The sequence below is a fragment of the Coregonus lavaretus genome, assembly GCF_964263955.1.
Source record: "Coregonus lavaretus genome assembly, chromosome: 12".
NCBI classification, from domain to species: domain Eukaryota; kingdom Metazoa; phylum Chordata; class Actinopteri; order Salmoniformes; family Salmonidae; genus Coregonus; species Coregonus lavaretus.
The window spans coordinates 5,144,307-5,161,273 of record NC_139999.1 but is presented as its reverse complement, the minus strand read 5'-3'; the positions used below and the strand labels follow the sequence as shown (position 1 = coordinate 5,161,273).

Here is a 16,967-nt window from a genome sequence, read left to right as displayed (position 1 = left end):
GGAGTGATCTGGTCTAACTGGAGTGATCTGGTGTAACTGGAGTGATCTAGTCTAACTGGAGTGATCTAGTGTAACTGGAGTGATCTGGTCTAACTGGAGTGATCTGGTATAACTGGAGTGATCTAGTCTAACTGGAGTGATCTAGTGTAACTGGAGTGATCTGGTCTAACTGGAGTGATCTGGTCTAACTGGAGTGATCTGGTCTAACTGGAGTGATCTGGTCTAACTGGAGTGATCTGGTCTAACTGGAGTGATCTGGTCTAACTGGAGTGATCTGGTCTAACTGGAGTGATCTGGTCTAACTGGAGTGATCTGGTCTAACTGGAGTGATCTGGTCTAACTGGAGAGCCAGCTGCCAGGTGCGTGAGAGGTTTGCACTTATGCAACTATTCTATTGTTCTCATTGTGCCAGTAAATCCCAGATATTTCAGTATTTGAAATTACAAAAATGATTTCAAACAGTATTTGAACCCAGGACTGAGAGGAAGCCCGTACAGTGTCAGGGCTAAGGGCCTTGATGTCAGGAGTTAGGCCCCTGATCGAGAGAGAGCCCTATGTCTCACTGTGTCCCAAATGACACCCTATTCAGTGCACTACTTTTGATCAGGACCCATAGTGCTCTGGTCAAAAGTAGTGCACTATATAGTTAATAGGGTGTCATTTGGGACACAATAACTCCAAGTCATGTCTGAGGCCTGGACAGGGATGAAGTGACACCAACATGGACGTGTCGGAAGCTTGGCATGCCGTCTGACGGACAGACCCTCATATCCTCTCTCTCTCTCTCTCTCTCTCTCTCTCTCTCTCTCTCTCTCTCTCTCTCTCTCTCTCTCACCACAGCACAAACAGGCATTCCTTTCCTCACGAGTCACCCGCTCACCCAGTGTATGATCTATCACCACTCCGTCCTTCTCCCACCCTCCTTCTCTCCCACTGCCTCCCTCCTCTCTCCCCCCCTCTCCTTCCCCCACTGTGGTTTATTAATGGCCTGCTGATTGGGGGACTAAGCTAAGTGTCCACAGACAGGTACCAGGTCCAAACCACTCTGTCTGTCTGACTGTTAGCTCTCAAACTGCCCCCATACTACTGCACAGTACAGGACTCGGTTGATCTCAGTCTGATGTTAAAGAAGTGGATTCTGGGTGGATTCCCTGCTGCAGTTGTAATGTGAAAGGGCTCGTTATGTGGAGCTGGAGGACATCACAGCCCCCACCCCTGGACATTCACAGATAAAGCCCCTCCAGGCCTTCAGGAAGTTCTAAGCAGCGAGTGCCTTAGTATCTCACTGTGCCTCTCTCTCTCTCTCTCTCTCTCTCTCTCTCTCTCTCTCTCTCTCTCTCTCTCTCTCTCTCTCTCTCTCTCTCTCTCTCTCTCTCTCTCTCTCTCTCATATTATTCCTATTCATATTGTTCTCCTTCTGATAGAAAGGGGGTATGTGGAGAAAAATGTGGTTGCAACCTTATCTAACACGATTAACAACTTTATCCATCAAGGTTGACGCATGTTAGAACATTGAATCTTTAATGCGAAGGCCCTCTAATGGAAGACCACAGAAACACAATGACAGAATGCCAAACAATGGCTGTCTGAGAATGTTACCATCCCTCGAATCTTTGCTTCTTCTGTTGCTGTTCTTTCAGTTTCTCTCAAAGCGCATTGTAGGAGAGGATCCAAGGTCCCTTCCTCTGACTTCCGCCTACAATGAGCTTTGAGAGGAATTGAGGAAACAAGGACGGCCGAAAGCAAGGATTTGATAGCTAGTAACGTTTTCAGACAGACTATATATTAACAATGTGGGACAAAAGTAACGCTGTCTCCTTGTCTATATAAAGATTCAGAGTCTCAATTACAATGAATTGAAACACTGATCTAAAATCCACACCTTTCCCTTAATTTTAGATAGACGTTTATACTCATCCTTCCTGTCCTGACGTTTATCCTTCCTGTCCTGACGTTTATCCTTCCTGTCCTGATGTTTATCCTCATCCTTCCTGTCCTGATCTTTATCATCATCCTTCCTGTCCTGATGTTTATCCTTCCTGTCCTGACGTTTATCCTCATCCTTCCTGTCCTGATGTTTATCCTTCCTGTCCTGATGTTTATCCTTCCTGTCCTGATGTTTATCCTTCCTGTCCTGACGTTTATCCTTCCTGTCCTGACATTTATCCTTCCTGTCCTGATGTTTATCCTTCCTGTCCTGATGTTTATCCTTCCTGTCCTGATGTTTATCCTTCCTGTCCTGATGTTTATCCTTCCTGTCCTGATGTTTATCCTTCCTGTCCTGATGTTTATTCTTCCTGTCCTGATGTTTATCCTTCCTGTCCTGATGTTTATCCTTCCTGTCCTGATGTTTATCCTTCCTGTCCTGACGTTTATCCTTCCTGTCCTGACGTTTATCCTTCCTGTCCTGATGTTTATCCTTCCTGTCCTGATGTTTATCCTTCCTGTCCTGATGTTTATCCTCATCCTTCCTGTCCTGATGTTTATCCTTCCTGTCCTGACGTTTATTCTCATCCTTCCTGTCCTGATGTTTATCCTTCCTGTCCTGATGTTTATCCTTCCTGTCCTGATGTTTATCCTTCCTGTCCTGATGTTTATCCTTCCTGTCCTGATGTTTATCCTTCCTGTCCTGATGTTTATCCTTCCTGTCCTGATGTTTATCCTTCCTGTCCTGATGTTTATTCTCATCCTTCCTGTCCTGATGTTTATCCTTCCTGTCCTGATGTTTATCCTTCCTGTCCTGATGTTTATCCTTCCTGTCCTGACGTTTATTCTCATCCTTCCTGTCCTGATGTTTATCCTTCCTGTCCTGATGTTTATCCTTCCTGTCCTGATGTTTATCCTTCCTGTCCTGATGTTTATACTCATCCTTCCTGTCCTGATGTTTATCCTTCCTGTCCTGACGTTTATTCTCATCCTTCCTGTCCTGATGTTTATCCTTCCTGTCCTGACGTTTATTCTCATCCTTCCTGTCCTGATGTTTATCCTTCCTGTCCTGATGTTTATCCTTCCTGTCCTGATGTTTATCCTTCCTGTCCTGACGTTTATCCTTCCTGTCCTGATGTTTATCCTTCCTGTCCTGATGTTTATCCTTCCTGTCCTGATGTTTATCCTTCCTGTCCTGATGTTTATACTCATCCTTCCTGTCCTGATGTTTATCCTTCCTGTCCTGACGTTTATTCTCATCCTTCCTGTCCTGATGTTTATCCTTCCTGTCCTGACGTTTATTCTCATCCTTCCTGTCCTGATGTTTATCCTTCCTGTCCTGATGTTTATCCTTCCTGTCCTGATGTTTATCCTTCCTGTCCTGATGTTTATACTCATCCTTCCTGTCCTGATGTTTATCCTTCCTGTCCTGACGTTTATTCTCATCCTTCCTGTCCTGATGTTTATCCTTCCTGTCCTGACGTTTATTCTCATCCTTCCTGTCCTGATGTTTATCCTTCCTGTCCTGATGTTTATCCTTCCTGTCCTGATGTTTATCCTTCCTGTCCTGACGTTTATCCTTCCTGTCCTGATGTTTATCCTTCCTGTCCTGATGTTTATCCTTCCTGTCCTGATGTTTATCCTTCCTGTCCTGATGTTTATACTCATCCTTCCTGTCCTGATGTTTATCCTTCCTGTCCTGACGTTTATTCTCATCCTTCCTGTCCTGATGTTTATCCTTCCTGTCCTGACGTTTATCCTTCCTGTCCTGATGTTTATCCTTCCTGTCCTGATGTTTATCCTTCCTGTCCTGATGTTTATCCTTCCTGTCCTGACGCTTTTCCTTCCTGTCCTGATGTTTATCCTTCCTGTCCTGATGTTTATCCTTCCTGTCCTGATGTTTATCCTCATCCTTCCTGTCCTGACGTTTATCCTTCCTGTCCTGACGTTTATCCTTCCTGTCCTGACGTTTATCCTTCCTGTCCTGATGTTTATCCTTCCTGTCCTGATGTTTATCCTTCCTGTCCTGATGTTTATCCTTCCTGTCCTGATGTTTATCCTTCCTGTCCTGACGTTTATCCTTCCTGTCCTGACGTTTATCCTTCCTGTCCTGACGTTTATCCTTCCTGTCCTGACGTTTATCCTTCCTGTCCTGATGTTTATCCTTCCTGTCCTGATGTTTATCCTTCCTGTCCTGATGTTTATCCTTCCTGTCCTGATGTTTATCCTTCCTGTCCTGATGTTTATCCTTCCTGTCCTGACGTTTATCCTTCCTGTCCTGACGTTTATCCTCATCCTTCCTGTCCTGATGTTTATCCTTCCTGTCCTGATGTTTATCCTTCCTGTCCTGATGTTTATCCTTCCTGTCCTGATGTTTATCCTTCCTGTCCTGATGTTTATCCTTCCTGTCCTGATGTTTATCCTTCCTGTCCTGACGTTTATCCTTCCTGTCCTGATGTTTATCCTCATCCTTCCTGTCCTGATGTTTATCCTCATCCTTCCTGTCCTGATGTTATCCTCATCCTTCCTGTCCTGATGTTATCCTCATCCTTCCTGTCCTGGCAGAGATCTAGGATGGATGACTAGGGTGAACTTCAGAACCATGCAGTCCGTCTCTTCTGACATCCAGGCACAGATACAACAAAGGCCAGCATATCAGGGCACTTCTCCAGGAGTGTTGGGTGGCAATATTAGTGGCTGGTGTAATTTGGTTGGGAAGCCCCTGCTCTGGCTCAAGTCTAAAGTATGTGTCCCCCGCACTAAGTCCTACTACTTCCACCCACCTCTAGAGTCTACAGTGTCTATGCTGGGCCATGCTGAGTTGGGCTGGGGAGGGGCTGGGGAGGGGAGGGGCTGGGGGAGGACCTGGGGGAAGGACTGGGGGAGGGGCTGGGGCAAGGGCTGGGGAGGGGCTGGGGAGGGGCTAGAAAAGGACCTGGGAAAGGGCCTGGGAGGGGCTGGGGAGGGAATTGGGTAGTGAAGGCTGGGCTGGAGTGGGCTGAGCAGGGGAGGGCTGTCCTGGGCTGGGGTGGGCCGAGCTGGGGAGGGCTGTCCTGGGCTGGGGTGGGCCGAGCTGGGGAGGGCTGTCCTGGGCTGGGGTGGGCCGAGCTGGGGAGGACTGTCCTGGGCTGGGGTGAGTTCTACGGTATTGTGTGGAAGGAGGGCTCAGTTGAAAGCCCTCTGGTTGCTTTATTTCCTGCTCTGTTTTGACAGCACAGAGCCTTTCAATATGTCAAGCTTCATGACTAGATTTAGTGCAAACTCATAGAACTCCGCTGAGACTTATAGACGGAGAGATGGGAAAGAAGGAGGGAGAGAGGGAGGGAGGGAGGGAGGGAGAGCAAGAGAGAGACAGAGACAGAGAGATGACGAGAGAGAGGTGACATCGTTACGAAGTGATTTCAACACGCTTTTCCCAGTTTTGCCCGTCGAGTTAGAGGCAACGTTGGAATGCATCAGACAACAGCGCTGGAATGAGTAGTGGGTGGGTGTCTGACTGTACTGAATAGTATTGTTCAGGTCTGTTATGTGGCAGTGTTTCTTACATAGCAGACAAAGTATTGCTTGCTACACTTACGTCATTAGGAATGAGCAGTTCCTGTGATGAGGTCTGGGAATTGGAGTCCATTCCTGCTGGGAGAAAAAATAGGTAACTAAACCCACGGGGAATCACACAGTGAAACATTATTCAATTCACAGTAAAACCCCAATTATAACACGGGGAATCACACAGTGAACCATTATTCAATTCACAGTAAAACCCCAATTATAACATGGGGAATCACACAGTGAAACATTATTAATTTCACAGTAAAACCCCAATTATAACATGGGGAATCACACAGTGAAACATTATTAATTTCACAGTAAAACCCCAATTATAACACGGGGAATCACACAGTGAAACATTATTCATTTCACAGTAAAACCCCAATTATAACATGGGGAATCACACAGTAAAACATGATGCACTCCTGTCTCTCCTGTCTCTTCTCTCCTGTCTCTACTCTCCTGTCTCTACTCTCCTGTCTCTACTCTCTACTCTCCTGTCTCTACTCTCCTGTCTCTCCTGTCTCTTCTCTCCTGTCTCTTCTCTCCTGTCTCTACTCTCCTGTCTCTCCTGTCTCTTCTCTCCTGTCTCTCCTCTCCTGTCTCTACTCTCTACTCTCCTGTCTCTACTCTCCTGTCTCTTCTCTCCTGTCTCTTCTCTCCTGTCTCTACTCTCCTGTCTCTTCTCTCCTGTCTCTTCTCTCCTGTCTCTTCTCTCCTGTCTCTCCTGTCTCTTCTCTCCTGTCTCTCCTCTCCTGTCTCTACTCTCTACTCTCCTGTCTCTACTCTCCTGTCTCTCCTGTCTCTACTCTCCTGTCTCTTCTCTCCTGTCTCTTCTCTCCTGTCTCTCCTCTCCTGTCTCTACTCTCTACTCTCCTGTCTCTACTCTCCTGTCTCTCCTGTCTCTTCTCTCCTGTCTCTCCTGTCTCTACTCTCCTGTCTCTTCTCTTCTCTCCTGTCTCTTCTCTCCTGTCTCTCCTGTCTCTTCTCTCCTGTCTCTCCTCTCCTGTCTCTACTCTCTACTCTCCTGTCTCTACTCTCCTGTCTCTTCTCTCCTCTCTCTCCTGTCTCTACTCTCCTGTCTCTTCTCTCCTGTCTCTTCTCTCCTGTCTCTTCTCTCCTGTCTCTCCTCTCCTGTCTCTACTCTCTACTCTATTGTCTCTACTCTCCTGTCTCTCCTGTCTCTACTCTCCTGTCTCTTCTCTCCTGTATCTCCTGTCTCTCCTCTCTACTCTCCTGTCTCTTCTCTCCTGTCTCTTCTCTCCTGTCTCTACTCTCCTGTCTCTCCTGTCTCTACTCTCCTGTCTCTCCTGTCTCTTCTCTCCTGTCTCTCCTCTCTACTCTCCTGTCTCTCCTGTCTCTCCTCTTCTGTCTCTCCTCTCCTGTCTCTACTCTCCTGTCTCTACTCTCCTGTCTCTTCTCTCCTGTCTCTACTCTCCTGTCTCTCCTGTCTCTACTCTCCTGTCTCTCCTGTCTCTACTCTCCTGTCTCTCCTGTCTCTATTCTCCTGTCTCTCCTCTCCTGTCTCTCCTCTCTACTCTCCTGTCTCTCCTCTCCTGTCTCTCCTGTCTCTACTCTACCATCTATCCTGTCTCTACTCTCCTGTCTCTCCTCTCCTGTCTCTACTCTCCTGTCTCTCCTCTCTACTCTCCTGTCTCTTCTCTCCTGTCTCTCCTGTCTCTACTCTCCTGTCTCTCCTCTCCTGTCTCTCCTCTCTACTCTCCTGTCTCTCCTGTCTCTCCTCTATACTATCCTGTCTCTACTCTCCTGTCTCTACTCTCCTGTCTCTACTCTCCTGTCTCTCATGTCTCTACTCTCCTGTCTCTCCTGTCTCTACTCTCCTGTCTCTCCTGTCTCTTCTCTCCTGTCTCTCCTCTCCTTTCTCTACTCTCCAGTGTCTACTCTCCTGTCTCTCCTGTCTCTACTTTCCTGTCTCTCCTGTCTCTACTCTCCTGTCTCTCCTCTCTACTCTCCTGTCTCTCCTCTCCTGTCTCCCCTCTCCTGTCTCTCCTGTCTCTACTCTCCTGTCTCTCCTGTCTCTACTCTCCTGTCTCTCCTCTCCTGTCTGTCCTGTCTCTACTCTCCTGTCTCTCCTCTCTACTCTCCTGTCTGTCCTCTCCTGTCTCTCCTCTCTACTCTCCTGTCTCTCCTCTCTACTCTCCTGTCTGTCCTGTCTCTACTCTCTACTCTCCTGTCTGTCCTGTCTCTATTCTACCATCTATCCTGTCTCTCCTCTCCTGTCTCTACTCTACCGTCTCTCCTGTCTCTCCTCTCTACTCTACCGTCTCTCCTGTCTCTTCTCTCCTGTCTCTCCTCTCTACTCTCCTGTCTGTCCTGTCTCTCCTCTCCTGTCTCTCCTCTCCTGTCTCTCCTGTATCTACTCTCCTGTCTGTCCTGTCTCTACTCTCCTGTCTCTCCTGTCTCTACTCTCCTGTCTCTCCTGTGTCTACTCTCCTGTCTGTCCTGTCTCTACTCTCCTGTCTCTCCTCTCCTGTCTCTCCTCTCTACTCTCCTGTCTCTCCTCTCTACTCTCCTGTCTGTCCTGTCTCTACTCTCTACTCTCCTGTCTGTCCTGTCTCTATTCTACCATCTATCCTGTCTCTCCTCTCCTGTCTCTACTCTACCGTCTCTCCTGTCTCTCCTCTCTACTCTACCGTCTCTCCTGTCTCTTCTCTCCTGTCTCTCCTCTCTACTCTCCTGTCTGTCCTGTCTCTCCTCTCCTGTCTCTCCTCTCCTGTCTCTCCTGTATCTACTCTCCTGTCTGTCCTGTCTCTACTCTCCTGTCTCTCCTGTCTCTACTCTCCTGTCTCCCCTGTCTCTCCACTCCTGTCTCTACTCTCCTGTCTCTCCTCTCCTGTCTGTCCTGTCTCTACTCTCCTGTCTCTACTCTCCTGTCTCTCCTCTCTACTCTCCTGTCTGTCCTGTCTCTACTCTCCTGTCTCTCCTGTGTCTACTCTCCTGTCTGTCCTGTCTATACTCTCCTGTCTCTCCTGTCTCTACTCTCATGTCTCTACTCTCCTGTCTCTCCTCTCTACTCTCCTGTCTCTCCTGTCTCTCCTCTCTACTCTCCTGTCTCTCCTGTCTCTACTCTCCTGTCTCTACTCTCCTGTCTGTCCTGTCTCTACTCTCTACTCTCCTGTCTGTCCTGTCTCTACTCTACCGTCTCTCCTGTCTCTCCTCTCTACTCTCTACTCTACCGTCTCTCCTGTCTCTACTCTACCGTCTCTCCTCTCCTGTCTCTCCTCTCCTGTCTCTCCTCTCTCTCCTCTCTACTCTCCTGTCTCTCCTCTCCTGTCTATCCTGTCTCTCCTCTCCTGTCTCTCCTCTCTACTCTCCTGTCTGTCCTGTCTCTACTCTCCTGTCTCTCCTGTGTCTACTCTCCTGTCTGTCCTGTCTCTACTCTCCTGTCTCTCCTGTCTATCCTGTCTCTCCTCTCCTCTCCTGTCTCTACTCTCCTGTCTCTCCTGTCTCTACTCTCCTGTCTCTACTCTTCTGTCTCTCCTCTCCTGTCTCTCCTCTCTACTCTCCTGTCTCTCCTGTGTCTACTCTCCTGTCTGTCCTGTCTCTACTCTCCTGTCTCTCCTGTCTCTACTCTCCTGTCTCTCCTCTCTACTCTCCTGTCTCTACTCTCTACTCTCCTGTCTCTCCTGTCTCTACTCTCCTGTCTCTCCTGTCTCTACTCTCCTGTCTGTCCTGTCTCTACTCTCCTGTCTGTCCTGTCTCTATTCTACCATCTATCCTGTCTCTCCTCTCCTGTCTCTACTCTACCGTCTCTTCTGTCTCTCCTCTCTACTCTACCGTCTCTCCTGTCTCTACTCTCTCTCTCCCCTCTCCTGTCTCTCCTGTCTCTACTCTACCGTCTCTCCTGTCTCTACTCTATCGTCTCTCCTGTCTCTTCTCTCCTGTCTCTCCTCTCTACTCTCCAGTCTCCTCTCTCCTGTCTCTCCTCTCTCCTCTCCTGTCTCTCCTCTCTACTCTCCTGTCTCTCCTGTCTCTCCTCTCTACTCTCCTGTCTCTCCTGTCTCTCCTCTCTACTCTCCTGTCTCCCCTCTCCTGTCTCTCCTCTCTCCTCTCCTGTCTCTCCTCTCCTGTCTCTACTCTCCTGTCTCTCCTGTCTCTCCTCTCTACTCTCCTGTCTCTCCTCTCTACTCTCCTGTCTCTCCTGTCTCTACTCTACCGTCTCTCCTGTCTCCCCTCTCCTGTCTCTCCTCTCTACTCTCCTGTCTCTACTCTCCTGTCTCTCCTCTCTACTCTCCTGTCTCTCCTCTCTACTCTCCTGTCTCTCCTGTCTCTACTCTCCTGTCTCTCCTGTCTCTACTCTCCTGTCTCTACTCTCTACTCTCCTGTCTGTCCTGTCTCTACTCTACCATCTATCCTGTCTGTCCTGTCTCTACTCTCTACTCTACCGTCTCTCCTGTCTCTCCTCTCTACTCTACCGTCTCTCCTGTCTCTCCTGTCTCTACTCTACCTTCTCTCCTCTCCTGTCTATCCTGTCTCTTCTCTCCTGTCTCTCCTCTCCTGTCTCTCCTCTCCTGTCTCTCCTCTCTACTCTCCTGTCTCTACTCTCCTGCCTGTCCTGTCTCTCCTCTCCTGTCTCTACTCTCCTGTCTCTCCTCTCTACTCTCATGTCTGTCCTGTCTCTCCTCTCCTGTCTCTCCTCTCCTGTCTCTCCTCTCTACTCTCCTGTCTCTACTCTCCTGCCTGTCCTGTCTCTCCTCTCCTGTCTCTCCTCTCCTGTCTCTCCTGTCTCTCCTCTCCTGTCTCTCCTCTCCTGTCTCTCCTGTCTCTCCTGTCTCTACTCTCCTGTCTCTCCTCTCCTGTCTCTCCTCTCTACTCTCCTGTCTCTCCTCTCTACTCTCCTGTCTCTCCTGTCTCTATTCTCCCGTCTCTCCTGTCTCTACTCTCCTGTCTGTCCTGTCTCTCCTCTCTACTCTCCTGTCTCTCCTGTCTCTACTCTACCGTCTCTCCTGTCTCCCCTCTCCCTCCTCTCTACTCTCCTGTCTCTACTCTCCTGTCTCTCCTCTCTACTCTCCTGTCTCTCCTCTCTACTCTCCTGTCTCTACTCTCCTGTCTCTCCTGTCTCTACTCTCCTGTCTCTACTCTCTACTCTCCTGTCTGTCCTGTCTCTACTCTACCATCTATCCTGTCTGTCCTGTCTCTACTCTCTACTCTACCGTCTCTCCTGTCTCTCCTCTCTACTCTACCGTCTCTCCTGTCTCTCCTGTCTCTACTCTACCGTCTCTCCTCTCCTGTCTATCCTGTCTCTTCTCTCCTGTCTCTCCTCTCCTGTCTCTCCTCTCCTGTCTCTCCTCTCTACTCTCCTGTCTCTACTCTCCTGCCTGTCCTGTCTCTCCTCTCCTGTCTCTACTCTCCTGTCTCTCCTCTCTACTCTCATGTCTGTCCTGTCTCTCCTCTCCTGTCTCTCCTCTCCTGTCTCTCCTCTCTACTCTCCTGTCTCTACTCTCCTGCCTGTCCTGTCTCTCCTCTCCTGTCTCTCCTCTCCTGTCTCTCCTGTCTCTCCTCTCCTGTCTCTCCTCTCCTGTCTCTCCTGTCTCTCCTGTCTCTACTCTCCTGTCTCTCCTCTCCTGTCTCTCCTCTCTACTCTCCTGTCTCTCCTCTCTACTCTCCTGTCTCTCCTGTCTCTATTCTCCCGTCTCTCCTGTCTCTACTCTCCTGTCTGTCCTGTCTCTACTCTCTACACTCTCCTGTCTGTCCTGTCTCTACTCTACCATCTATCCTGTCTCTCCTCTCCTGTCTCTACCGTCTCTCCTCTCTGCTCTACCGTCTCTCCTGTCTCTACTCTACCGTCTCTCCTGTCTCTACTCTACCATCTCTCCTGTCTCTCCTGTCTCTACTCTACCGTCTCTCCTGTCTCTACTCTCTCTCTCCCCTCTCCTGTCTCTCCTGTCTCTACTCTCCTGTCTCTACTCTCCTCTCTCCTCTCTCCTGTCTCTCCTGTCTCTACTCTCCTGTCTCTCCTCTCCTGTCTATCCTGTCTCTCCTCTCCTGTCTCTTCTCTCCTGTCTCTCCTCTCTACTCTCCTGTCTCTCCTCTCCTGTCTCTCCTCTCTACTCTCCTGTCTCTCCTCTCCTGTCTCTCCTCTCTACTCTCCTGTCTCTCCTGTCTCTCCTCTCTACTCTCCTGTCTCCCCTCTCCTGTCTCTCCTCTCTACTCTCCTGTCTCTCCTCTCTACTCTCTTGTCTCTCCTGTCTCTCCTCTCTACTCTCTTGTCTCTCCTGTCTCCCCTCTCCTGTCTCTCCTCTCTACTTTCCTGTCTCTCCTCTCTACTCTCTACTCTCCTGTCTCTACTCTCCTGTCTGTCCTGTCTCTACTCTCCTGTCTCTCCTCTCTACTCTCCTGTCTCTCCTGTCTGTCCTGTCTCTACTCTCCTGTCTCTCCTGTCTCTCCTGTCTCTACTCTCCTGTCTATCCTGTCTCTACTCTCCTGTCTCTCCTCTCTACTCTCATGTCTCTCCTCTCCTGTCTCCCCTCTCCTGTCTCTCCTGTCTCTACTCTCCTGTCTCTCCTGTCTCTACTCTCCTGTCTCCTCTCTCCTGTCTGCCCTGTCTCTACTCTCCTGTCTCTCCTGTGTCTACGCTCCTGCTCTCCTGTCTCTACTCTCCTGTCTCTCCTGTCTCTACTCTCCTGTCTCTCCTGTGTCTACTCTCCTGTCTCTCCTGTCTCTACTCTCCTGTCTCTCCTCTCCTGTCTCTACTCTCCTGTCTCTCCTGTGTCTACTCTCCTGTCTCTCCTGTCTCTACTCTCCTGTCTCTCCTCTCTACTCTTCTGTCTCTACTCTTCTGTCTCTACTCTCCTGTCTCTACTCTCCTGTCTCTCCTCTCTACTCTCCTGTCTCTCCTCTCTACTCTCCTGTATGTCCTGTCTCTACTCTCCTGTGTGTCCTGTCTCTACTCTCCTGTCTGTCCTGTCTCTACTCTACCATCTATCCTGTCTCTACTCTCCTGTCTCTCCTGTGTCTACTCTCCTGTCTCTCCTCTCTACTCTTCTGTCTCTACTCTCCTGTCTCTACTCTCCTGTCTCTCCTCTCTACTCTCCTGTCTCTCCTCTCTACTCTCCTGTATGTCCTGTCTCTACTCTCCTGTGTGTCCTGTCTCTACTCTCCTGTCTGTCCTGTTTCTACTCTACCATCTATCCTGTCTCTACTCTCCTGTCTCTATTCTCCTCTCTCCTGTCTATCCTGTCTCTACTCTCCTGTCTCTATTCTCCTCTCTCCTGTCTATCCTGTCTCTACTCTCCTGTCTCTATTCTCCTCTCTCCTGTCTATCCTGTCTCTACTCTCCTGTCTCTATTCTCCTCTCTCCTGTCTATCCTGTCTCTACTCTCCTGTCTCTATTCTCCTCTCTCCTGTCTATCCTGTCTCTACTCTCTCCCCTCTCCTGTCTCTCCTCTCTCCCCTCTCCTGTCTCTCCTGTCTCTCCTCTCCTGTCTCTCCTGTCTCTCCTGTCTCTCCTCTCCTGTCTATCCTGTCTCTCCTCTCTACTCTCCTGTCTCTACTCTCCTGTCTCTCCTGTCTCTACTCTCCTGTCTCCTCTCTCCTGTCTGCCCTGTCTCTACTCTCCTGTCTCTCCTGTGTCTACGCTCCTGTCTCTCCTGTCTCTACTCTCCTGTCTCTCCTGTCTCTACTCTCCTGTCTCTCCTGTCTCTCCTCTCCTGTCTCTACTCTCCTGTCTCTCCTGTGTCTACTCTCCTGTCTCTCCTGTCTCTACTCTCCTGTCTCTCCTCTCTACTCTTCTGTCTCTACTCTCCTGTGTCTACTCTCCTGTCTCTCCTGTCTCTACTCTCCTGTCTCTCCTCTCTACTCTCCTGTCTCTCCTCTCTACTCTCCTGTATGTCCTGTCTCTACTCTCCTGTGTGTCCTGTCTCTACTCTCCTGTCTGTCCTGTCTCTACTCTACCATCTATCCTGTCTCTACTCTCCTGTCTCTCCTGTGTCTACTCTCCTGTCTCTCCTGTCTCTACTCTCCTGTCTCTCCTCTCTACTCTTCTGTCTCTACTCTTCTGTCTCTACTCTCCTGTCTCTACTCTCCTGTCTCTCCTCTCTACTCTCCTGTCTCTCCTCTCTACTCTCCTGTATGTCCTGTCTCTACTCTCCTGTGTGTCCTGTCTCTACTCTCCTGTCTGTCCTGTCTCTACTCTACCATCTATCCTGTCTCTACTCTCCTGTCTCTATTCTCCTCTCTCCTGTCTATCCTGTCTCTACTCTCCTGTCTCTATTCTCCTCTCTCCTGTCTATCCTGTCTCTACTCTCCTGTCTCTATTCTCCTCTCTCCTGTCTATCCTGTCTCTACTCTCCTGTCTCTATTCTCCTCTCTCCTGTCTATCCTGTCTCTACTCTCTCCCCTCTCCTGTCTCTCCTCTCTCCCCTCTCCTGTCTCTCCTGTCTCTCCTCTCCTGTCTCTCCTGTCTCTCCTCTCCTGTCTATCCTGTCTCTCCTCTCTACTCTCCTGTCTCTACTCTCCTCTCTCCCCTCTCCTGTCTCTACTCTCCTGTCTCTCCTCTCCTCGTCTCAGCAGGACGGGATGTAGAGCTTGGCTTTCTAAACAGACTATAACACTGCCATGACTGATGAGCTTTTTACATGCAACTTAATAGAACCCCCCCATCCATAACACAGAGAGAGGATCCCCCATCCATAACACAGAGAGAGGATCCCCCATCCATAACACAGAGAGAGGATCCCCCATCCATAACACAGAGAGAGGATCCCCCATCCATAACACAGAGAGAGGATCCTCTCCTCTTTCTCTCTCTCCTGCTTCCTTTCCATCTCTCTCCTCTCCTCTTTCTTCTCTCTCTCTTCTCTCTCTCTCTTCATCTCCCCTCCTCTCCTCTCTCATTTTCTCTCTATCCCTGCTTTAGCTGCAGACAGTGGAATATATCATTGTGTTCCTATTGTGCATTTAAAGCATGCAAATAAACACCATTGTGCATTTATAGCATGTAAATTAACACCATTATGCATTTAAAGTATGTAAATAAACACCATTATGCATTTAAAGTATGTAAATAAACACCATTATGCATTTAAAGTGTATAAACAAAAAAACAAATAATTGTGGTGCTCTTTCTACTAAGAAGTATTTATTTACAGAGCTGTTTATCCTTCTGTTGAGTCACTGGACTACACAACAAGCTACTGTTTATCCTTCTGTTGAGTCACTGGACTTCACAACAAGCTACTGTTTATCCTTCTGTTGAGTCACTGGACTACACAACAAGCTACTGTTTATCCTTCTGTTGAGTCACTGGACTACACAACAAGCTACTGTTTATCCTTATGTTGAGTCACTGGACTACACAACAAGCTACTGTTTATCCTTATGTTGAGTCACTGGACTTCACAACAAGCTTCTCATTTCAATAGATCTTTGTTGTGCTTCTACAGTGCTGACTGACTGATTCATACATTCATGAATCATCAATAAATATGTATTATAATGAGGCATGTCTGCCTGGAGATCATCTGAAGAAGAGAAGGGAAGGAGGAAATACTGCTTCCTCATCTATTGACAAAAGAAAGCTCATCTTTGGCTCCTTTTGAATACTTCATGAATACCCCCCCCGGGGGTACGTACCAGACATGACAGAGTTGGCTTGCTGTTGGCTCATCTGGGCGGCCAGGCCTTGCTGCTGCATAGACAACTGGTGAAGCTTGGCCAACTGAAACACAGACAGGAGAGAGAGAGAGAGAGAGACAGGAGGACATATGGGTAGGTAGACAGTCAGACAGACAAACAAACAGACAGAGAAACAGACAGACAGACAGACAGACGGGCAAAGAGAGAGACATACAGTGACACAGAGACAGATGGTTTGGGTGAAAACTGAAAGAATAACACACACAGCAAAGTCATGATTACGATACAGAATTAACCTTGACTAGGAAACCTTTTAGAGTTCAGAATGAACCTTGACTAGGAAACCTTTTAGAGTTCAGAATGAACCTTGACTAGGAAACCTTTTAGAGTTCAGAATGAACCTTGACTAGGAAACCTTTTAGAGTTCAGAATGAACCTTGACTAGGAAACCTTTTAGAGTTCAGAATTAACCTTGACTAGGAAACCTTTTAGAGTTCAGAATGAACCTTGACTAGGAAACCTTTTAGAGTTCAGAATGAACCTTGACTAGGAAACCTTTTAGAGTTCAGAGTTAACCTTGACTAGGAAACCTTTTAGAGTTCAGAATTAACCTTGACTAGGAAACCTTTTAGAGTTCAGAATTAACCTTGACTAGGAAACCTTTTAGAGTTCAGAATTAACCTTGACTAGGAAACCTTTTAGAGTTCAGAATTAACCTTGACTAGGAAACCTTTTAGAGTTCAGAATTAACCTTGACTAGGAAACCTTTTAGAGTTCAGAATTAACCTTGACTAGGAAACCTTTTAGAGTTCAGAATTAACCTTGACTAGGAAACCTTTTAGAGTTCAGAATGAACCTTGACTAGGAAACCTTTTAGAGTTCAGAATTAACCTTGACTAGGAAACCTTTTAGAGTTCAGAATGAACCTTGACTAGGAAACCTTTTAGAGTTCAGAATTAACCTTGACTAGGAAACCTTTTAGAGTTCAGAATTAACCTTGACTAGGAAACCTTTTAGAGTTCAGAATTAACCTTGACTAGGAAACCTTTTAGAGTTCAGAATTAACCTTGACTAGGAAACCATTTAGAGTTCAGAATGAACCTTGACTAGGAAACCTTTTAGAGTTCAGAATTAACCTTGACTAGGAAACCTTTTAGAGTTCAGAATGAACCTTGACTAGGAAACCTTTTAGAGTTCAGAATTAACCTTGACTAGGAAACCTTTTAGAGTTCAGAATGAACCTTGACTAGGAAACCTTTTAGAGTTCAGAATTAACCTTGACTAGGAAACCTTTTAGAGTTCAGAATTAACCTTGACTAGGAAACCTTTTAGAGTTCAGAATTAACCTTGACTAGGAAACCTTTTAGAGTTCAGAATTAACCTTGACTAGGAAACCTTTTAGAGTTCAGAATTAACCTTGACTAGGAAACCTTTTAGAGTTCAGAATTAACCTTGACTAGGAAACCTTTTAGAGTTCAGAATGAACCTTGACTAGGAAACCTTTTAGAGTTTAGAATTAACCTTGACTAGGAAACCTTTTAGAGTTCAGAATTAACCTTGACTAGGAAAACTTTTAGAGTTCAGAATTAACCTTGACTATGAAACCTTTTAGAGTTCAGAATTAACCTTGACTAGGAAACCTTTTAGAGTTCAGAATTAACCTTGACTAGGAAACCTTTTAGAGTTCAGAATTAACCTTGACTAGGAAACCTTTTAGAGTTCAGAATTAACCTTGACTAGGAAACCTTTTAGAGTTCAGAATTAACCTTGACTAGGAAACCTTTCAGAGTTCAGAATTAACCTTGACTAGGAAACCTTTTAGAGTTCAGAATTAACCTTGACAAGGAAACCTTTTAGAGTTCAGAATTAACCTTGACTAGGAAACCTTTTAGAGT

The 16,967-nt window shown here is 47.6% G+C and overlaps 1 protein-coding gene across 1 annotated transcript in view; it reads right to left on the bottom strand.

The window, feature by feature from the left end:
- Window positions 1-16,967, bottom strand: part of LOC311138295 (poly(rC)-binding protein 4-like) — a gene marked incomplete at both ends in the record, with an annotated part of 78,084 nt that overhangs the window by 7,353 nt on the left and 53,764 nt on the right. Inside the window, 2 exons of the mRNA XM_084172974.1 lie at window positions 5,504-5,559; window positions 15,070-15,154. Of these exons, the coding sequence (XP_084029100.1) occupies window positions 5,504-5,559; window positions 15,070-15,154 (141 nt within the window). The remainder of the gene's footprint in view (window positions 1-5,503; window positions 5,560-15,069; window positions 15,155-16,967) is intronic.